Raw genomic sequence first — 23,102 nt, forward strand, 5'->3', positions numbered from 1 at the left:
CAGCTGCATCTGGGTCTTTGGGGTCACTCTCTCCAGCCCTCTGAACAGCCAAAGCCTGCATGCTTGCATTATTATGTATTCAAATGGAAACACATTTTTGTCAGAGGGATTAAAAGGCAGCAGTTAGAAGTGTCTGCCCAGATTCCTGTGTATTTGCCCATTGCCAGGGGGATTAAGGGGGTTGTCAGTGTGGGTGCAGGGCGTTTTCTGTGGACTGAGGTGGCCCAGCCCTGCTTTTCTTCCTCTGGGGCACAGTGTGGGACATCAAAGCCCAACAGAGATGAGCTCCCTCCAGCTGCAGCTGGGGCATGTGTTCATTTCAGAGGAAGCCTGAGAACAAAGAGAAATCTTAACAATTCAGGGAAGTGAATGGAGAGGAAGTTTTCTAACTGACTAGGAGTGTTTTGTATTGGGTCTTCTATTTTTAATTAGACAAATGTTTTCTCTACATGTTCCAAACAGCTAATTTTTGAGGATGTCATCAGGCAGGAATTTGTGTAATTGGTATACCAGGAAAATATATTTCATGTAATAAGATGAACTTTTTCAAAAGGATTAGGAATGTGTAGAGATTGAGAGCAAAGAAAATGGAAGATGTAATGCCAAAACGACCTATGTAATGCAGATACAATCAAAAACTTTTTTTCTTGTGCTACTTATAAGTAATGTAGAAATGATGTAGTGTCGATGTCCGCTCCCGGCCGGCAGGAAGGACACACGACATAGTCTGGTAGTGGACAACCTTTTCTTTTTATTTTTCTTCTCCGTACAGCCTGCCCTGGGTTCTCCCAGCTGAAGCCTCCTTTGGTCCGCTCCCCGCGGCTCCTTTTGTGCTTCAGTCTGCCCCGAAGCCTCTATCGGTCCGCTCTCCGCGGCTCCTTTTGGGCTTCTACTTCCGGGCTTCTACCTGGCTTCTACTTCCGCCCAGGGGTGGCACCGGTATATATACGGGTACAGTGTCCAATCATGTTAAAGTAAGCAAGGCAAGCTGATTGGCTAACATCATCAGTTGCCAGGCAGACTATATTGTTGAGCGGGTTGTTTACGCGGTAAGCAGGAAACTAACATATTCGATGGGAGGGGTAATCTACCTCAGGCTTCACTCTTTACTACAGGCCGCACGTCCGCCAAGTAAGGCGAACTATCACAGACGCGGCTCCCAACATCTCCCCCTATTTTATTTTTTATGAATGTGCGCATCGTAGCCCTTCCTGGACTGGGTGCAGAGGCTTATGCCCTATGTGTAGGCCCACCGTAGGTCCTTGGCTTAGACCCTGGTTGGCCATGCCATGGTCTGCCAAGGCCCTGAGGCCCTCGTCCTTTTTCTAGGGCCAGGCACAAACTGGACGGAACCTGGATGCACACAAGCTTGCACTCATTTCCTCTCCGTAAAGAAATCCCCTCAGAGAGAAATTTAGACCTGGGCAGCATCTAACAGTCCAGCGGCTTACGTGCAGGATGGGGTAGGGCCTGGCTTAGGTCGAGTCGTGCTGGGGAGGCACGCTCTTACCCGTCATTGACTCATCTACCCTGCTGTGTATTGTCACCTTATGGAGGAGAATGAAGGATGCCCGCCATATCTAGACTCGGTCGTGGGCCAATCGAGCAAGCCATGCATATGCCTGAGGATCTTTTTGTCCATTTCGGGCTACCGCTATTTCTATTCATCTTGTTGGTTGGTCTGTGATGGATCTCCAGTAGGGCAGGTCTGATCTTCAGTCGAGGGCTTTGTTGCCCGTGTCAGTCTCTCCGGTATCCACAGTGGTTCTCGTCCCGGTTCCTGTGGGAAAACACAAACCGCGCCTCGGTTCCAGCTGACCACTGGATCCGGGCCCATCCATTGTCCTGTCAGGACATCTTTCCACTTCACCCACCCTTTATGGTTGGGGGAAGGGTTGCAGTGCTCCACAGCTGGGGAGCGATTATCATTATTTAAATTTAAAAAATTGTGTGTGAATAGTGCCATGGATAATCGTGCCTTTGGGGCCAGGCCTTGGCCTACTCCCCCTTTTTGTTTTTGTAAAATTTTTTTGAGGCTTCTATGAGCCCTCTCAATGATTCCTTGACCTTGGGGATTGTATGGGATACCATGTTTTAATTGAACCTCCATCATTTTGCAGAACTCATTGAAAGCTTTGCCTATATAGGCTGGTCCATTATCAGTTTTTAATATTTTTGGTTTGCCCCATGCGGCCCAAGCCGCCAGGCAATGATTGATCACATTAGACACTTTTTCACCTGTTTCTGCTGTTGCAAATATGACGCGAGAACAGGTGTCTGTGGAAACATGAACATATTTAAGAGTCCCAAACTCCTGTATATGTGTGATGTCCATCTGCCAAACATCACCAGGGATCAAACCTCGAGGGTTTACTCCCATCGGTATGGCAGGTTTATATGTGGCACAGGAGTCACATAGTCGCACGATATCTCGTGCATCTGCTCTAGAAACATGGAAATGGTTTGCTAGTGTCCTGGCATTAACATGAAATTTATCATGGAAGGCACGGGCTCGCTCGATTGGTGTTAGTAAGGTAAAAATCCATAACGGGCGAATGGCAGTGTCAGCAGCCGCATTCCCCTGTGCCATAGGCCCTGGCAGGGATGTATGTGCTCTTATGTGGGTGGTGAAGACCTTATGGTGCCTGTTCTGAAGCAATGTCTGGATAGACAGGAACAGTCCAGCCACTGTGGAAGTGGATCTAATTAAACCGGCAGTCTCAAGCACTTGCATAGCATTGACCACATACCTAGAATCGGAGACAATGTTAATGTGTCCTAATCTAAGTTGTGTACTGACTATTTCTGACAAGGCTAATAGCTTCTCCTTAGGCAGGGGCCACTGAGGTACCCAAACCGGATCATTTGATCTCCAGGTGATTTTGATCGAAGTGGGTAGGAGAGCTTCTTCAGCGGCCCCTAAGAAAAACCCAATCCTTGCCTACCTTTTTTGTTCTCTACTGGTATTGGGGATGTCCGACCCTGCAGGGCATTGCCCAAGCCTTTGCCGGGGGTATATCCCTGGTTCCTGAGTATATCCTTAGCCTGGGGGGAGCAGTTTGACGTAAGCGTGACATCCATCTGAGTGAGGATGTCCCTTCCCCATAGAGACACTGGCAACTGCAACACAAACGGTTGGAAATGGCCCTGATGACCCTCCTCATCGCACCAGAGCAGGGTTGAAGCACTAACCTGAGGAGCTGACACCATCCCCAGGCCCTGCAGCGTGTTATCTGCAGTGTTGGTGGGCCAGTTGGAAGGCCAATCCTTTCTGGAGATAATGGAACGGTCAGCTCCTGTGTCTAGGAGCCCTGTTATATTCTTGCCATTGACCTTAAGTGAGAGCATGGGCCTTTTATCAAGTGTCATATGGAGTCCCTCAAAGACTTCCCCTGAGGAACCGAAACCTTGACTTTCTCTAATTTTCTGCTTTGAGGGAAATCTCTTGTGGAGACTGGGGAGCAGCAAGAGCTGCGCTATCTTGTCTCCTTTATTAATTACCATAGTACCCACAAGAGATTGAACCATAATTTTAATATGTCCTGTGTAGTCTGAGTCTATGACCCCCGGGACTACTGTGAGACCCCGAAGGGCCGTGGAGGATCTCCCGATCACCAGACCCACGGAATTTTCGGGTAACGGTCCCTTAAAAGTGGTTTCAACCACTTGAACACCCATATCAGGCACTAATATAAGTCCTGAGGCGACACTGAGGTCCACACCTGCTGACCCAGGGGTGGCCCTTGTTGAAGGCTGCCACCCTGAGCTGTCCTGTCTCTGGGGCGGGGGCCCGCCTTCGAAGGGGGCCCCCTCTGGCCGTTTTTTGGCTCTCTAGCATCTTGTCCACAAATACGGTTGCCCTGAGCATCAAAGACCGACCTACACTCCTCAGCTTTGTGTGATCCCTTTTTGCATCGCCCACAAACATATGGTTCTTCATTCCTAGGGCGAGGCCTAGCATCTGCATTGTTTGGGCAGTGACGTTTAATGTGTCCTGGCTCCCCGCAGGCAAAACACCCTTTAGCCTTACATTCCCCTTCTAACCCGCGAGGTCCCCTCTGCTGTACAGCCGCGGCCAGGAGAGCAGCCACTCCCGAGTTGGAGAGCGGCCCCCCTATCTCTCTGCATATCCTAATCCAGGCATTGAGGTCCTTGTTCTTATGAGGAGCTATCGCTGCCTTGCACTCCTTTGTACATTGCTCAAAAATCAGCTGTCTTACCAGCGGTTGAGCCACTCCCGGATCAGAAAATATCTTATCGGCAGCATCTTGCATTCGGGCCACAAAGTCAACAAATGGCTCTGTGGTACCCTGAATTATTTTTGAAAGACACAAGGAGGCTGTTCCAGCACCACTTACTTGCTTCCAGGCGCGGAGTCCTATGGCATTGATTTGCTCATAGACAGCGCCGGGGAACTGGGTCTGGTCATCAGCGTGCCGACCTTCTCCCATAAGCATTTCCTTGTTCCACCCCCGGTTTCCTCGATTGGCGTTTTTCTCAGCCTGCTCGGCAGAGAACTCTGCATACCAGGCTCGCCAATCCAGGTAACTGCCCGAGGGCAGACACGCCTTTGCCAGCTGAATCCAGTCCGCGGGGGTGAGGGGCCCAGAAGACAGATTCTCCAGCATGGCAATGGTGTAAGGCGCAGTCGGCCCAAAGGTTGTAACTGCATTTTTAAGTTCTCTAATCTGCTTTATCTCAAAAGGCTCCCATACATTGCGTCCCTGGCCCATAGCTACTTGTACAGGAAATATCTCGTAGGGGCCACTATCTATCCCAGGTGGATGTACCTCATGAGACAAGCGTCCCCCCTGCCAAAGCCGCCTGTAAAAATACCGACCCGCCGGCGGCGGAGCATAAGACGGCGGCCGTGATTGGGCGGAAAATGGGGGCCCGTGCATCACTTCCTGTTCTGGCGAAAGGGGGGGGGGCTCCCAGGCGGCCGCCTCGTGGCGAGGGATCGCCTCCGGAAACGGCCCCCAAGGTGGGGCGGAAGGCTTCGCCTCCCTCTCGCGCCGGGGAGCGCTCAGGAGCTCTCTACTCCTCCGCAGACCAGGTTGAGCAGAGCGCAATTCGCGGGGCAACGCTGGAAAAGAACCCTGCGACTCCTTATTGAGCGATTTAGGCTCCTGACAGCTGGTCTCTTTGGCCTCCCTGCCATTCAACTTTCCCTCGTCCTCGGAGTCAGACGACTCCGAGGCTAGAGCCCCGTCCTCCTCCTTAGCATCCTTGTTCCCCTTGACAGACACCTCTCGGGAGCTCCCTGACTGGGCCTGCTCAGATACCCTGCATACTTTTGTAAGCTCTTGAGAGCTTTCTCCACAACCACCCTCGCTCTTAGTGCCGCTACCTAGCATGTTTCCCATCTTTTAATATGTTACTCACCGCGTGAGGCCCAAGGAATCCGCCACTTACGCGTGAGCCTGAGGGGAGTCTAAAAGCCCTGTAGGTGCGCGCCACCCAGAGCCCAGGCTTATCCCCAACTCACCTGTCTCGCAGCTCTGTACTGGAGCGTTGTCCACTTCCACGTCGCGGGGGTGATCAGTCCCCGGGCGGGCCTCCAAATGTCGATGTCCGCTCCCGGCCGGCAGGAAGGACACACGACATAGTCTGGTAGTGGACAACCTTTTCTTTTTATTTTTCTTCTCCGTACAGCCTGCCCTGGGTTCTCCCAGCTGAAGCCTCCTTTGGTCCGCTCCCCGCGGCTCCTTTTGTGCTTCAGTCTGCCCCGAAGCCTCTATCGGTCCGCTCTCCGCGGCTCCTTTTGGGCTTCTACTTCCGGGCTTCTACCTGGCTTCTACTTCCGCCCAGGGGTGGCACCGGTATATATACGGGTACAGTGTCCAATCATGTTAAAGTAAGCAAGGCAAGCTGATTGGCTAACATCATCAGTTGCCAGGCAGACTATATTGTTGAGCGGGTTGTTTACGCGGTAAGCAGGAAACTAACATATTCGATGGGAGGGGTAATCTACCTCAGGCTTCACTCTTTACTACAGGCCGCACGTCCGCCAAGTAAGGCGAACTATCACAGACGCGGCTCCCAACAATGTAGAATCCTAATAACTTTTGGCTCACATTGTAGTAGATTTGGTTTTGTTTCAATTTACCCTTGCACATAATATTTTGAGTAAAGACTATATGCCTTGTAGCTAATGCTCAAGTTCAGGAATTTCTCTCTTCGTGCTTCTTTCATGAGAACGTGGCTTGATCCTTGTGGACACCTGTTGTGCTGGGCATTCACAACATGTGACATGTGTCTCGGAGGCGAGATGCTGGCAGGCACTCTACACATCTTGGCACAATGACGTGCTTCCACATTGCTCTCTGAACACTGTCCCACTTCACTGAGTTGTCCAAGGTTCCTTACTACCCTGTGTTGGTGCTAAGCTGCTCAGCTGGTGTCCTCCAACACCACCAGCTTCAAGTCACTTCTCTCCTTCAGGTAAGGGGTAACAGGTGGCCCATGGGTCTCTCCCTTTCAGACCTTGTGAAGGGAGGAGCCGGCCCTAATCCAGTTTCAACAAGAGATTTCAAAGTAGTTTAAAATTGGCCCTTGCTGTCATCTCTCAATTTACAAGGCTAGCTTTAATCCATACACTTATTTTATAACGGAAGATTTTCAAATATTAGTTACATACCTCTGGCCTCCACTTTTCTGTACCTGTGGCATAAGCTGCATAGTTGCAGGTCACTTGGTGTTTTGCAGAATTTGATTCTTTAAACTTCACTATGCTTTGCTTAATAATTTTTTTTTCTTTTAAACATTCCTAAACATTCTCCCTCTTAAAAATATTAACTACTTTTGGAAGAACGGCCCAAGTGAGAAGAACAAGAAAACCATTATGGACGGGGTTTAACAAATTCCTGCTTGCTGACGTTGTCATCTCTCTGCATTCCCCTCCTCAGAGCCATCCTTCCGAGGAGCCACAGCTGCAGATAATCCCAGTGGGTCCCGCCCACGGGAGGAGCAGAATCCCCAGGACCATCTCAGCATTTTTGAGTACCACTCCCTTTTTGAGTCTCAGGGACTTCTGTCTTTCCCATGGCTCTTTCTTCTCTGCTTTCCTCTTTTAATCTTTTCCTTCCTTCTTTTTTTTTTAAATGTTGAATGTGTGCAAATAAGTCACAACTCTCATATACACCATGGAGTTAGGTTTTAATTTGTGATATGATTTAAAGATGATTTATTGGATGGAATAAGTGGATTTATTTGTTAAGTATTCGAGGTAGCACAGAAACAAGTTTTATATATGTTACTAGAAGAGTTTTTAAGACATCCTATTTGGTATAAGGGTAAAGTTAATCCATAATAGACAGATGAAAATAACTTAGATTTCAAGTTTTATATAAGAAAATATTGTGATTTTTTTTCTCTTCTATACGTATGATTAAAACAACACTGACTAGATGTTTTGTTGTGACCAGAACACTGACTTGAAAATAAAAACTGAATTTTTGCTTCATTTGGGTGTTAGTAGTGAACTTTAAGGTAGGCTTTACATTTTATGTAACTAAAAATAAGCAGCAAAGTTTTCAAGACAGTATTTCTTCTAGGTTAGCTCATTTTATGCTAATGCTATGATATTTTCATGTGTCTGCTTATTAATATAACCACTTTTGGATTCTGTTTAAGGCCCGAAAGACACAACACTAATATTAAGCAGTATCTCTCAGTTCAAAAACTCGTCTAGTTTCGACCCTGGGAAAATAATATTTCACACGTACAATTTCCCCCCAGAACTTTTAGCAAGGATTTCCACCTTTCTTTAGAGGACATAATAAACTATACTGTGCTTTCTTTCCTGCAGGGCAGCTACTGATCACAATGTGGATAATACAACTGAAATACTCAGGGAATGGCTGAAAAACGTCCAGAGGCTCTATCACTACGTGGAGTGGAGGCCCATGGATGAACCCGAGTGAGTAATGAAAGCAGTTAGTGAATACATTGCTTTTCTCTCCTCTTTAGGAAGCTCTCCTGCCATTGGGATTTCCAATCTTGAAGGCATATGTGACTTTTCATGATCTTGCATCTCTGTACGCGAAGGATTTACAAATACCTGCCATTTAGTTTCCTCTTCCTCTTTACTCCTGCAGCTGCCGACCACACTCAGGTTTTCATTAGTTGGTAAATAAATTACTACAGTGTTTTATATGTATGTGTGTGTTATATGTGTACGCGTAATGAGGTGTGAACACGGGGCCTCACATATATTAGGCAAGCACTTCATCACGGAGCAACGTCTGTAGGCCTCTTTTTTATTATTTGAAAAAGAGTCCTGCTAAGTTGCCCAGGATGACCTTGAACTCGCAGTCCTTCCACCATAGGCCGCCAGTAGCCGGCATTACAAGTGTGCACTATTGTTCCCAGGTTATATTTTTATACATTGATATTGCTGGTTGATATTTTGAGCATAAATCTTCTATACTTGCAGATACTGCATGGTTTCTTTTATAGGAGAGACCCAAAGTACAATGATTTAATGAGCAAAATAAAAGATAGATAATATGAAATAAGAGATAAATCCTCTGCAAATGGGAAAAGAGTCTTGAGGAGAAGGGAGGACAGAAGGAAAGGAAGACAAAATGAAAAGAATTACGATGTGTTAAGTACATGCACCAACCTCCACAATAATGTAATTATTATGTACAGCAAATATATCAAAATAAACATAACAAATGAGACTGTAACTAAACAAATAAGGTTAATAAAACTACATATAGCTCAGGAATTCTCTGGAATGTCTTCCCCAATTACTGTTCCAGTGAAAATCTGAAATTTCTGTTTTTCTCAATATATTGCCAAAAACTAATGCCTTTGCTAATGTTTTTTCACACTAACTTTGGCATATAATACACTCAGTTAAGATCTCACTGCAGAGAACATTATCAGAATGTAAGGAAGATACACAAAGTCTTTCTGTGCAGTTTTTAAAAAATAAGAGGCCAAATTCCATTACAGGAAACTTGAAAATTTAAAATGTTTTATAATGTTCAAACTTTATTGTTAAATGTTTAGTATAGCCATATGTTGGGGTATACAAAATACAGAGACAAACTAAAAGAACAAATGTGCCCTAGGATGACCTTTGTTACTGTTAGGAAAATTTGGTTTTCAGTAAATAATTTACACAGAGGAGAAATCAGGTAACTCACTTAGGCTACTTCTATAATTCCTCAAGGTAGAACTATAATATCCTTGGGAACATTTAAAATAAATTTTAAATATACATTTTCTTGACCTTATCCACTCATTTGTTCATCTAAAAACATTAATTTAGTGTCTACTGAGAATATAGTTGGGGGGGGGATAAAAAGTACATACATGATCTAGTCCCAGCCAAATAATCTATAATTTTCTTAAGTACATAAATTTTATAGCTAATTAACAAATCTAGTTAAGTGTATTGTATCAAAAAGGATGAGGTATGAAATAAGCAATCCAATTGTTGTGATTTTGCATAATTAAAGCAAATATACAGCAAGCACAGCTACTGAAACTTGAAATGGTGGCAAGTTTGGGGGTCACTAAGGCACCACCAATGTCCATGCCAGTTGAGAGTTTTCAGAAGGATTCTGGAGGGTACAGTGATCCGCTTACCTGCCCTTGAAGCCCTAGGTTTGATTTCAATACAAAAATAAAATAGTCTTGGCCTGCCTGGCTGATTTGTGGGTACTGAAAGAAACCCTTAGGATAACTACTGTGTGTGTCTCTCCCTGTCCCCTCACCTGACTTTACTGGGGATAAACCAGTGTGTTAAGCTCTATGGAATCGTTTACTGAGGCTTTGCTAACTAAACTAAACCTTTGGTTTTCCTGATAAACTTGTATTCTTTATACTACAGTGCTTTCAAATTTATTTGATGGTGGATATATTTTAAAAAGAATCAAATAACATGAGCTTTGGGGCTCAGCTGCCTGAATCTGAATTCTGATTGTGCCCTTATTAACTGTAGCATTGGGCAAGTTTGGCTTTCCTCCTCCACACCGATATGCTGGGCTGTGAAATGGGGAGTAAGTGAGTCATGAGACTCTTGTTAGAACCCACGGAAATGCTTCTTACACAGACTCTCGTGTGCAGTGAGCACCAAGTTTCTTAACTGTCCGTTGCTCCACTTTCCTTATCTGTGATATGGGAATGATGATGGCAGTAACTGTACTCGTCCCTAACCCTGACGGAGGGTTAAGTAACCTAGTATGTATGAACATTTAGGACACACCTGGTACCTGTAGGCACTCGATGGTTATGAACTGTTAGTGTCATTCTCCTTTCAGGTCTTATCCTGATGAGATTGGGCCAAAGCACTGGCCAAGCTCCCGGTTTGCCCATGTCATGAAACTACGACAGGCAGCCCTTCGAACTGCGAGGGAGAAATGGTCAGACTACATCCTGGTAAAAACTGATGCTTGATTTCTTGGAAACTGTTATCTAGAACGTGTCCAAATACATTGTCCAAAAATCAGGATCATGGGAACAATCCACACAACCTTTGTTTAGACACCAGCTCTCCAAGGAAAGACTCACGAGAAAAATTCTGGAAATTTAGTATAGTGACCCCCTGGACGTCCTCTCTTGACTCATCCATGATGTGCACTTTCAAGGAGGCCTGAAGAGAGAAATTCTCAAACCATGTGCTCTATTATTTAGAACATGTGTAAGAGACCCTGAGTCTTTATTTCCTAGGGAATGCTGTAGGTAATGTTAACTGTCTTAACTTTTTGCAAGAATGTTAAGAATATGAGAAAATGATGATAGCAATGTACCCTGAAGTGCTGTCCCCTTTGCTCTGGGGACTCAGGGAGTGAAATCTCTTATTTGGCTTCCTGGTTGGTTCCAGATCTGTTAGGCTCTTGTGGAAAACTATTTCCATAGAGAGGTTCCACTGTTTTCCTTGGAACTCGGCCCAGAAAAATGCTGGAATGGATGATGACTGGAAATCAATACATCCTCATCCTGGATGAGCCTGTCTCAGGTGAAAAGGATGAAAGCTTAGGAGGAAGCAGCTCCCTCTTCCCTAACAGGCTCTTGTTTTTCCTACAAGTTCTCCGGCCAAAAGTTCTGCAGCACTAGAAACACCACCAATAAGGCAAAGTCAATATCATTTTCATCACATTTATGGACATCTGCTTTCACTAGGCTGTGATTCCTAAAAGAAATGAAGACCTTTGACTTATGTCCCTCCCCAAGCCCTCAGACACTCCAAAAATTACCCTAACGATTTATGGTACACATTTTCAACACAAATGTTTCATAGAAATTGTATCAACAATATTTAATATTATATGTAGCTATTTAAATGTTACAGAAGTACATAAATGCCAAACTGCAAAATTTTTGGTAAGCAGTTTGACTTTTATAGGAATGAATGCTTCTGATTATTTTTTAACTGTGATGAAAGATACATGATATAAAATCTATCACTGTTAGCCACACAACTCAGTGATCACTTATTTCTTATGGTAGAATTTGTTGTTACACTGTCTTCTATAGATGGATCAATGTTAAGATCAACTCCTGCTAAGAATGAATCAGAGCTAGTGCAGACTTCTGCTAAGAAATTCACACCATTTGGTTAATTTGAGTTGACATAATATACTTTAATCAAAAATTGTGCTTGTAATATTGTAACACCATCAATGGAACCATTCTGGGCCATTCTGGCCCAGAAAATCTAAATAGTTCTTCCCATCTGTGGGGACAGTGGATGCTCAACAAGTATTTTTGAATGAATCATTAAGGATTTTGGAACTGCTAACGTTTTGTACTTATGCCACTACCAAGGTGGGGTCCTGATTGAACGTATGCCTACCATTGCAACACCAAACCACTGCTCAGTGGCTTATGCAGATGTAGACTTGTAAAAATTAGACTAAATATATTTTGATGGAATGAAAGCCACTCAACTGCAGTGAGCTTCACCAAGGAGGATACAGATACTCATCCCACCTCTTGTGATCCTTTAGATGTGTGGGGTAATTCTTAAAGCTATTACTGAAAAGTGCCTTTGTGCCTGACATTTTCTTTTCTTTGCTTAGTTCATAGATGTTGACAACTTCCTGACTAATACACAGACTCTCAGCCTACTGATTGCAGAGAACAAAACCATTGTGGCACCCATGCTGGAGTCTCGGGGCCTGTACTCCAACTTCTGGTGTGGAATCACACCTCAGGCAAGTGTTTCAGTTCATGAATGAGATTTAACGAGGCAGTAGCATCTCCCTTTGCCTTTTTTGTGTTTCCTCCCTTGAAATATGCAGGTTACTGAAGCAAACATTTTCAGAAAAGGAAGTAAACCAGGTCTAGTGCCAGGGTCCGGTAGGGTCCTTGGTATTAATTACCAATACACAGTCAAAAGAGATTGGCTTAGAAGCTCAACATTAACCTATAAAGCATGCTGCAGTTTGTATCTTCCCTCCCCCAATTCAGGAATTTTAAAAGAAAAATTAATTTTTTTCATTACAAAGTTACCGGAAGAACACTGTCGAAAGACTTAGAAATGGAAAAAAGTAGCACCACTACAACACTCATATGTGTCGTATGGAGAAATTTGCACGTTTTTAACACTTATCATTATAAGTACACTGTAATTTACTGAATCTTTCCCTTAATTTGAACAACATTTAGGTTACATACAACTTTTAACTATTGATCATTTAACTAATGATCAACATGATTAATACAATTTTTTTTTACATGTAAGGTTATTTCCTTGGGATAGTTTCTTCAAAGTGAAATTACTGAGTCAAAAACTATAAGTATTTTGTTGACCTTATGTTGCTACACTTATTTCTAGAGATTCTAAAAACTGGCATGGTAGCTCCTTTTTCCAAAGTTCAAGCTAAAAATAGAATTTTAATTTCATTTATTGCCATGTAAAAATCTTCAAGGCTAAAGCTTTGTCACATGGAATGCTATGGCTATTTACATTTTTTTCTTTCATTAGTGAACTAGAGAATTGAGTTTAAGCTGAAGATAGATAGATAGATAGATAGATAGATAGATAGAGATCTACTAAGGGAGAAAATTAATTTGTTAAATGTATTTTCATGTCCAGAGGCATGATTTTGTCTCTCTTTTGTGATTGGTTTAGTTTCTTTGAGGAATGAAGCTATTAGCGTGGTGATAAATGTTTAATTCATGGCTTTCTGGTGGAGAAAACTCTAATTGGTGACATTTGCCAAACATTGCCCTCCACCCATGGAAATTTAAATGCTGCTTGAGCTAAGGAAAGTCATCTAAACTGCAATATAGCCACTTGATGTTTATTTAGTTATTAAAAATATGAAAGCTGCTTCAGAGATATTACCAGAATAGTAAAGATTAACGTGATTTTTATTACAGGTTTCAGGTACTCTGTCAACCGGTTTGTAAAGTTTCTGACAATTTAACACTCAGTGGCTCTAACACACTACTAGATGAGGCATTTCGTCTTTCATTGCAATTATTTCCCTTACTTCCAAGAGATTTTGAATGATTTTTATTATCTGTATGTCTTTCAGGGAGGCAAAAAGTTTATACTTATAATCCATTCTGTTTCTTGGAAGAAAACATAGCAGTAGCTTGATTTGAGTTCTCAGTTAATAATCTGGAATTGACCACATGGCAGAATAACTTGAGGGTTGTTTTATTGAGTTATGCTTTGGCACCAGCAACAGGGAGGTTAGCCTGGTGACCGCAGCATCCAAGTTTCTATTATTTCCTTATTTGTCTTAATTATTAAAGCAAGTAGAAGAAATGTACTCACTTATTTTGCACAGTAAAACTCAATTTTATGCAATTTAGAGTATTATGATTTTTCTCCATCTATTTTTGGCTTCTACAAGGGCAGGAACAGAAATGGTCAATGACTTCATAACCTCAAGGCAGGCCTTCATTTTCAGAGCCTTTGAACACATTCGAAACAAAATGGCCTTGGTGTTGTCTGCCCAATGAACAGAAATTATCATCAATAAAGTTCAATTTATGTGGAAAAAAGAGACACAGCCATCAATTCTGCCTTTCTGTAGGAGTCAGTCACTCAGCTGTTCTTTCCTTCTTTCTCTGCTTCCTTCCTCACGATCCTCACTCCTGGGAAAATCAGCGATTCATCATTGTCATGAGTTTTTCAAGTTTCTCACTCCAAGAACATTGTCCCTAAGTCTAGAGCTTTCCACTTGCAGGAGTCCTCAGACAGCCAGCCCTTTGAAGACTCAGAGTTCCCTTTATCCTGTGGAAGAAAGCTCTTCAGCTGAAGTCTTAGGAGGAAACAAGAGCTTCAGAGCGGACTGAGATCAGCAGCTAGAAGACCACAAAATTGACTAGTGTCAACTAGATCTTTGTTTGCCTCCCTCTACTTGTAATATGATTAGTGTTAGTGTCAGCCCAGTCAGGACACTGTTATACCCACAGAAGGGCAGTCACAGAGGCACAAGAGGCTGAGTGCCAATATGGAGTTGCCAGCTCGAGGGACGCACCAGTATAGGAATGTGTGTGATTAAAGATTACAAAAGACCTGATGGGTCCATTGAGTATCGTGCCCTTGTCAAACTTAACAGCTATTCACTGAGCCTTTCATCATTTTTTAAAATACCTTCTAAAGCTTCCACATACTTTTAGCTATGATTTCTTGAGATGCGTCTTCATCTTTTCTGGAAATAATTGAGCTTCGTTCATAGTCAAGTTATAAGCAGTGGCCCAGGAGTGTAATCTCTTCCACTAGATTCTGTACTCCCTGAAAGCTAAGCCCAGGACTGTCTTAAATATTAAATCTCCACAATTTCCCACAGTGCCTGGCTTATAGTGACAGTTGGTGGGTATTTGTTGAATAAACAGTTGGGTTTGGAAGGTAAACAAACTGTGTGATGCTTAAGTTGTTCAAAACCAGTGTATTAGAGATCGCAAAAGAAGATTGGTTGTCCTTTATTTTTGTACAGGCAGCAATTTCAAAATGTGAATCCCCGCAAAGTATGGAGCAGTTGCAGGTCCACCAGAGTATCAAACAAGCACACTGCAAAGGCTCTCATTTGCCTGAGTAATGTATGTTTAATTAAAGATATTTTACATAATGAGATGTAGTCATTTTAATACTAGCCAGTATTTGTTGATGCTTTCTTGATGGTAGGGATTATTCGAAGTACTTTACAATTCTGCTTTTTACAGAAAACCCTGTGAAGCAGGTATCCATATCATCCCTGTTTGAGAGATGATGCAGTAGGCACAGCAAAGCACTGTCATCTGGCCACAAAGTAGACAGTCAGATGTGGAGGTGGGACATGACCTCCGCCAGTCTTCCTCTAGAACTGAGCTCTTCACAGCCCTACTCTACCACCTCTTAATACTCAGATTTCATATATCATCATAATGCAACATGGAATACACCTTTACAAAATTATTAAACCAAGAGAAACACTGAAATCAGAGTTATTTCTGATACAAAGATCCTGTAGGTATTATTTTGTATAGAGGTTGCATTTCTCAAACTCATTTGGAAACTCTTAGGCCAAGATAAAAGGAGTGAGGGTGACTTTGGAGATTTCTCCTAAATGATGCTGACTGGGAGGAATCCACCTCGCTAATGACTGCGGAGGATGAAGCCCGCAGATCAGAGGACACAGCCCATCTATTTGCTCTTTTACAGGGCTTCTATAAACGGACCCCAGACTACCTTCAGATTAGAGAGTGGAAGAGGATGGGCTGCTTTCCAGTCCCCATGGTCCACTCCACCTTCCTAATTGACCTCAGGAAGGAGGCCTCTGACAAGCTGACTTTCTACCCCCCACACCAGGACTACACCTGGACTTTTGATGACATCATCGTCTTTGCCTTCTCCAGCAGGCAAGCAGGTACCGTGTGTGTTCAATCGCATTGCCTCCACAGAAACCCTGAAAAGGATTAGCTTCTTTGTTTGGAACTTCTTATTAAAAAAAAAAATCTCAGGATAGTGCAGTGGCACCTGCTTGTAATCCCAGCATTCTGGGAGGCTGAGGCAAGAGGACTGCAAGTTTTAGTACAATATGGCTAGCAAGACCTTGTCTCAAAATACAAAATAAGAACAAGTCTGAGGTTGTAGCTCAGTGAAAACTCCCTACATTCAATCCTCAGAACCCCAATCAATGAATTCTCACCCAGAAAAATACTACTTCATTTTCAGGTAGTGTCAGGGGCCAGGAATTGTTTGCAGTAACTCTACCAGAACCTTCGGCGTTGCTGTCCTTGTGAGCACTGATGACCATGAGCCAAGATTCCCTTACCCTCAGAATCCACTTTCTTTTGGTGGACCAAGTGGAAGGGAAGGCAGTAGGGATGACATGGGGGGTCATAGGATGATTGGTTCTCTATGGTGCTGAATGCATTGCTACTGTTAACTATAGGAGTTCCTTTATTCATTATAAAATTGGGATAGAGGCTCAAAACAACTCTAGCAAAGTCCTTGGCTTCATCCTCATGAAAAGAGTCAAAGCTACATTTAGTTTTTGTGAATCACTGGATCATTTTCAGTGGAATTGCATATTTTTTGAGAAAAACAAACAATAGAAAGAAAAAGCATTTTTTTGTTGTTGTTGTTTGTTTTTTTCCACCTTCACATAAAATCAGGGTACTTACAAATTCACAAAAACAGTTCAACAGAAAGGTACATGCCATTACTAAAGCACAGCTTTATTAGAATAATTTAAACCATCTTGACAAAAGTTAGGGGACATCATCAGTGGTACCAGAAATGTACCACTTAACCACTAGTGAAAATGGAATTAGAAACCAAAATTATGGTGAAATAAATTCACGGTGCCCCTATAAATTAGGGCAAAACAGATTGCTGTGAAGATTCCAAGCAGTGGGAATGTTAATGCAAATTCAATCAGCAACTCACACACCTGACCCTAGGTTTCCATTCGTCAGTTGTAGATTTGTTAGAAATGCAAGCATTTGGTAGGAATGTGTAAGGCTGATTTTTTTTTTTTTTTTTTTTTTTTTTTTTGCCTTTGGTTGCCAGAACAAAAAACCAATTGGCCAAATGTGGGCATTTTTTGGTCCTACGTTTTTCAGGGACAAATCAATCCTCATGTGGACTGGAATTCTTGCAAAGGTGCTTGTGTGGACATTAATGGAAAATGCTTCTTTTGGCCTGTTTCATGATTTGCTCTGACTTCTCCAGGATGAGAAATAGAATCAGGCTTTCCTTATTCCTTGAAGTTGTGCCAGTCCTTTTGCTTCCGAGTTTGAAGCAAGGACATCCAAGTGAGTGATCTATTAACAACTACAATAACGGCCACTGCCTAACCCAGCCCTCTTTTGTGGGCTGCACAAGGGATTATTGTGACCTGTGCACTAAATTAAGATGATATATTTTAGGAAACCAATACCCGGATATTGGGCTGGAAAAGTGTCACAGACTGAATAGGAATGTGTCAGTTCTGATTTTTGCTTGGCCTGTTTACTAAGACTTTATGCTGTATTGCTCTGACCTTGTAAAGGCCTTTCCAGGACAGTGAAAGCAAGTATGTAGTCCCAAAGCTACTTGGTAATTCATCTGAGGAGAGAACAGGTGGGAAAAGAGAAGAGAAGACCAACCCAGCCAACTTTGTCTGTCGGCCTAGGACTGTGTTAGCCTCTGAGCTGCTTGGAGAACTGAGAATTGTGGAAAAAACAAAAAAAAGCTACATGATGACAGCAGTAAGTTCTGCAGGCCACATCAGTGTCATAGATTGAATGATTGGAAGTCTAGGCAAGAAATAATCACTGTCAATTTGGGGAAATTAAAGGTATTTCCTGACAGTCGTGTGGTTCTGAGGTAGTATTTCACTAATCTTGAAGTATTTTCAAGAGCAATATGAATGAGCCACCCACAGAGTGTCTTGAGGTTCTTCTTTTCCTGGGTGCAAGCGAAGCACTACCCCTTGCCTTTATAAAAGGATGACAGGTGACCAGTATTCTTTGGTTCTCATTTTCCTGAAGCTCTCTCGCTGTGTATTACCTATTGCAGCCTCACTGTATAAACATGCAAAAGGAAGCCAAGGACCTGCCTGGGATTATCTAACCCTAGACTTTGGTCCAAGGTCTTCCACTCAGACTATAGCCATTACAAAAGAAAAGGAAAAGGGATCATTGGAACAGAATGGAGGATGCAGAAACAACCTCATACACATTCAGCTATCTGATCTTTGACAAAAGAACCAAATATATACACTGGTGGAAAGTAAATTGTGCTGGGAAAACTGACTATCCATATGTAGAAGATCTACACCTATATGTCTCATCATGTACTGAACTAAAATAAAAATGGATCAAAGATCTAAATGCCTAAACAGAAACACTTCACCTGCTGGAAGAAAAAATAGTTAAAACTCTTGAAGACGTAAGCATAGGCAAGAACTTTCTGATCAGAACCCTAATTGCTCAAGAAGTAACTTCAAGAATCAACAAATGAGAACATATCAAAATATAAAACTTCTATACGGCAAACAAAACAACCAACAGAGTGAGCTACAGAGTGGGAAAAAGTTTTACTATTTGTTCCTTGGACAGAGAACTAATAATATAAAGAACTCAAAAGTTAGATACTTTCCCTCAAAAAATAAAACACTCCATCAAAAAAATGGGCAGCTGAAATGGATAGACCTTCTCAGAAGAAGTACAAATGGCTAATAAACACACACAAAAAAGTTCAACATTTCTGACCGTTAGGCAAATTAAAACAAAACTGAGATTCCATCTCACTCAAGAAAGAATATCTGTTATCAGAAATTAAATAATAACAAATGCTGGAGAAGCTACATGGAAAAAGGAACCCTTTTGTGTACACTGTTGTGGGGAATGTAAACTAGTCGCATAGCAATCAGTATGGTGATTCTTCAAAAACCTAAAAGTAGAAATTCCATTTGTCTCAGGTGTTCTTCTTCTAGGTATCTTCCTGAAAGAATTAAAGACATCATATTACACGGATTCATGCATACTTGTGTTTGTAGAAGTATAATTCAATAGAGCTAAATCTTGGAAGTGGCCTATATATCTATCAGTAAATGAATGGGTTTAAAAAATGTGGCACTTATAGACAATGGAGTACTACTTTGCCATAAAGAAAGGTAAACTTGAGTCATTTGTAGGAAAATGAATATACCTTGAGACCAAGTTTGTAAAATGAATCAGACATATGACATGGTTTTTGTTATATGAGAAATCCCAAATATAAACTAAGAGCAGAATGAAAGACAGATAATAGAAAATAAAGTGATAGGTCTTCTTTCAAAAAGGAAGGGAACCAAGAAATAGAGAGGAGGAGGGAAAGAGAAAGAGACAAAAAAGTATTGGGATGTGTTATGTACATCTACCACCTCCATACAAGGAATCTAATCATTGTGTATGTGTACAATACTAATAAAAATAAAACTGAAAAAGATTATAGCTGATACAACAGACAAGTGAGGAGTGGAAAGACAATTCAGGTGTTCTGGCGTGCGGGGCTTGGCAGCCCATCTCACCAGGAGAGCACAAGGTCATAAGCAAATCTCCGTGGCAATAATGAAGCCTACAGCAAGAAGTTACCTCCCTTGCAGCCAGCGATCTGGGCTCTATGTCATGGTCACAGGACTGCTCCTTGGCCAGGCGTCTTTCAAATGTCTGCGATGAGTCAAAGAGGAATTGAAAGTGATACAGTAATGGGCAAACAGTGCTACATCCAGGGCATCACTGGTGATGATCAAAATAATCTCCTTTTTGGAATCCTGAAAGGGTAAAAGCCCTTGGCACTGGCCATCAGAGACAGACTTTAATGACTTACTGTGAGGCCTTGGACAAGTCGCAGCCTTTTGTTACTTTTTTTAATCACAGGTAAAAGTCATTATATTGATCTGTGGTGTGAAGCTGCCAAATGAGTACAGTAGAATGTTTGATGTCTAAAAGCCCAGTCTTTCAATTATATTGTTTGATTCTCTTTTTCAAAGGAAAAATTATTTTTTCACAGAGGTGGCTTTCACTGAGTATACCAGATTCCTTCATAAACTTTATCTAATTAATTATATATTTCCTTTTTAACTTTTTATGTTTAGCAACTGACTCAACAGTTGAAGAGTTCAAATAGTTACCTAAGGTTTATTTAAAGATGAAACATTTCCAGAACATCACCCCCAAAGCATTTCTTTCTATCACAAGCTAACCACTTTAACCTCCATAGATGATTGTGTTAGCACAGTAGGTATATGCCTGTTTCTAAATAATATGCTTGTGTTGCTATCTCGTTCTTTTTTGGATTACTCTAGGCATTTTTCTGTTGATTTTCCATTTCAGGAAATAAGGAGTTAGCGCTCTCTGTCTGTCTGTCTGTCTCTCTCCCCCCCCCTTTAAACCCTCCCCCATGCAAGCAAATTCTTCTCCTCACCTTCACTGCTAAGTATAATTTAGGATAGTGCTTCTGTTTTGTAACCACATGAACCTAACTCCAAGCTCAGCCACACATAGGATCCAACTGGTTTTCTTTATCTAAATAATTGTATACCTTTTGGGGGTAGTTTTGTTGTTATTAATACAATAACAAACTAATCACTAATTTTATCAAACTTCTCTCAAAATGCTGACATTCATTAGCTGTACTCTATTACATGTTTTGAAGGTATCCCTCTGATATACTCTAATCTAAGAATGTCAAAGCCATCAACCTGGGCCTCGTTTCTCTTCTCTCATGCATTGACTCCTGTTTGTGTCTTAACTTTGTCTCATGCATTATAATTTTCTTCTTCCTTCTTATCCTCCTCTTCATCTTCCTCTTTTTCCTCTTCTTCCTTCTCTCCCTCTTCATCCTCCTTCCACATCATCCAGTAATTTTCTGAGATAGTGTGATGGAAAGTAAATACTTTGTGACCTTTCTGATCTAAAAATTCCTTTCCTGTGTCCTTGTACTTGATGGATAGTGTGGCTGGGTATCATATCTTTTTTATGAAACTTTTGAAAATTCAGAAATGATAAAAATGTTTACCTAATTAGTATAGAGAAGCATCCTAAAGATTAAATCTTTTTCTTCCACTTCTTGAATTTATCATGATTTTGCAAGAAGGTGCATTGGGGATTGAAGTTCACCATAAGCATAAATGTTGCCAAATGGCAGAACTAATAAGCTCATTTGGAGAAAGCAAGAGAACTGACAGTCCTGGTGGACCAGCCCAGACTGAAGCCAGATGCAGTAAAGGTGGAAGATAAAAGCCCTTTTCTTTTCCTGTTCATCTTTATTAACTCTATGAGACAGCTCCGTCTGACTTGTCTGGTGGAAAGCTTGATTGGTGAAAATTTCATCTGCACAAAATAGAAAAGTCACCATGCAGTTAATTCTGTCTCAGGAAAATACTGATGATTATGGCAATTAACAAATCACAAGCTTAGGCCACAGGCCAGAGCTTGACAGTCTCATCCTTTTAACTCACAAATCCTTTAATTAGGACTTTCCATTGCCATATCTATAGGAGACCATCCTGATCCCCATATTCCTAGCCATCTGGCTTGTAAGTCTTAAGATTTCCCCACCTGGAACCACAGAACAGTGATGAATGCAAATGGATGTGACATACTGTTAGGAGAGTTACATGGCAGGTTCTTAACAGGACTTAAAGCGCAGGCTTTCTTGTGTCCCTTGATACTTTTTTGGAAGTTTGAGGTCTGTTAGTTGACTCCAAATCCATGTTTCTTAAAGAAAGAAATAATACCAAGCCGAATCATAGAGAATTTTAAATATCCTTTGTAATTACTTTCTGTTCTGCATATGCCTAGATTTAGCTTTAATAATCTGCCAGCCTCACAGGATTTTCTGGTTTGCTTTCATATCAAATATGGATTTCATTGCTCATTTTCTTGTTATTTCCTGTAGGTGGATTACAGTGTTCCATTCTGCTCTCTTGAATGGGAATTCATTGCCTCTCTCCTGATCCTTTCATGCCTTAGAGTTCATTTCAGGCTTTTTTTTTTTCAGAGAGAAAAATCAATTTCCTCTGGGCTGAAGAATAGTCCAGATTTTTTATGAGCCTCCAGTGCTGAATTTCACTTTTTTTTTTTAATAAAAGAGCATTTCTGAGGTCTACTTGGTCTCCCTTCCTTCCGCTGTCCCTGAGAAGTATGTTTTCTTATTGGTTGACTTTGCTCCTCTCTCGGATCCTCAGGCATCCAGATGTACCTGTGCAACAGACAGCACTATGGCTACCTGCCCATCCCCCTGAGGCCCCACCAGACACTGCAGGAGGACATCGAGAACCTCATCCACGTGCAGATAGAAGCAATGAGTGAGTAGCCCAGGACAGGGCAGTAGCTCAAGCCACCCATGACGCTCTTCGTCCAGCCTGAAGACTCATGGCCATGAGGCTGTCTTAGTTGAAATGTAGTTGTTCATCTATGCATTCATTTTACAACTTTTCCTCTGCAAAACAGAAATACCATGAGATTCTTTTTCTTCAGGGAACTTCCTGTCCCAGTGGAGAACTGAATACACAAATGCTTTTCACACAATGCAGTAAGTGTTATAGTAGTGTTCAGTGGTATCAATTTAAATCCTAGCTAGTCGGCTTTCATATCATATGACTTTGCATAAGTAACATCCTTAGTTATGAAATGAGATAATGAAAACTTCCAGGGTTAGAGGCTGAAGATATTTATCACATATATTGTATGTCATATATATAATAATTAAGAATTAATAGCTTATGATGTAACAGATACTACACTAAGCACTTTTTGTCTCGTTAAATTTCACAGCAACCTAAGGAAGGGGGTTTATTATCCCCATAATAAAGATGAACAAATTGAAGTATAGAGATCTTAAGTAAATTTCCCTAAATCATTTTACTAAACAAGTGACAGACTGTGATTTAAACCAATGTTTCTATTTCCAGATCTCATGTCCTTAAGCACTGTATTATCATTGTCTTTGAACACAGCATGATGTTGGAATTGGGATGTTTAATAATCAGTAGCTAAACTTATTACACAATATACAGTGATGGCCAAAGGAGAAAGTACTGTATTAGCTCAGGGCAGAATTCTGGAAATGACTCCCCACTGTAGGGAATATTTTCTGTGTTTCATCGCTCAAGCATGGAATATATGCACTGGAGCAGCTGAGGTGGTTGGAAGGTACAGCAGGACGTAAG

General features: G+C 41.9%; 1 protein-coding gene and 1 long non-coding RNA gene across 4 annotated transcripts in view; one reads left to right on the plus strand and one right to left on the minus strand.

Annotated features, from left to right (window-relative positions):
- Colgalt2 (collagen beta(1-O)galactosyltransferase 2) overlaps positions 1–23,102 on the plus strand; it is a 104,498-nt gene that overhangs the window by 56,711 nt on the left and 24,685 nt on the right. For all 3 annotated transcript variants that reach the window (XM_003474699.5, XM_063239715.1, XM_063239714.1), the window contains 5 exons: positions 7,811–7,921; positions 10,278–10,395; positions 12,039–12,173; positions 15,620–15,824; positions 22,119–22,238. In XM_003474699.5, the coding sequence (XP_003474747.2) occupies positions 7,811–7,921; positions 10,278–10,395; positions 12,039–12,173; positions 15,620–15,824; positions 22,119–22,238 (689 nt within the window). The remainder of the gene's footprint in view (positions 1–7,810; positions 7,922–10,277; positions 10,396–12,038; positions 12,174–15,619; positions 15,825–22,118; positions 22,239–23,102) is intronic.
- LOC134473891 (uncharacterized) lies at positions 732–6,042 on the minus strand. Its single transcript, XR_010044370.1, has 2 exons — positions 5,489–6,042; positions 732–1,780 (listed from the first exon to the last, which is right to left on the minus strand). It is a non-coding gene; the product is annotated as an uncharacterized LOC134473891 (long non-coding RNA).

Source organism: Cavia porcellus, unplaced genomic scaffold, assembly GCF_034190915.1.
Source record: "Cavia porcellus strain 051 isolate PalLab524CR breed Dunkin Hartley unplaced genomic scaffold, mCavPor4.1 scaffold_29, whole genome shotgun sequence".
NCBI classification, from domain to species: domain Eukaryota; kingdom Metazoa; phylum Chordata; class Mammalia; order Rodentia; family Caviidae; genus Cavia; species Cavia porcellus.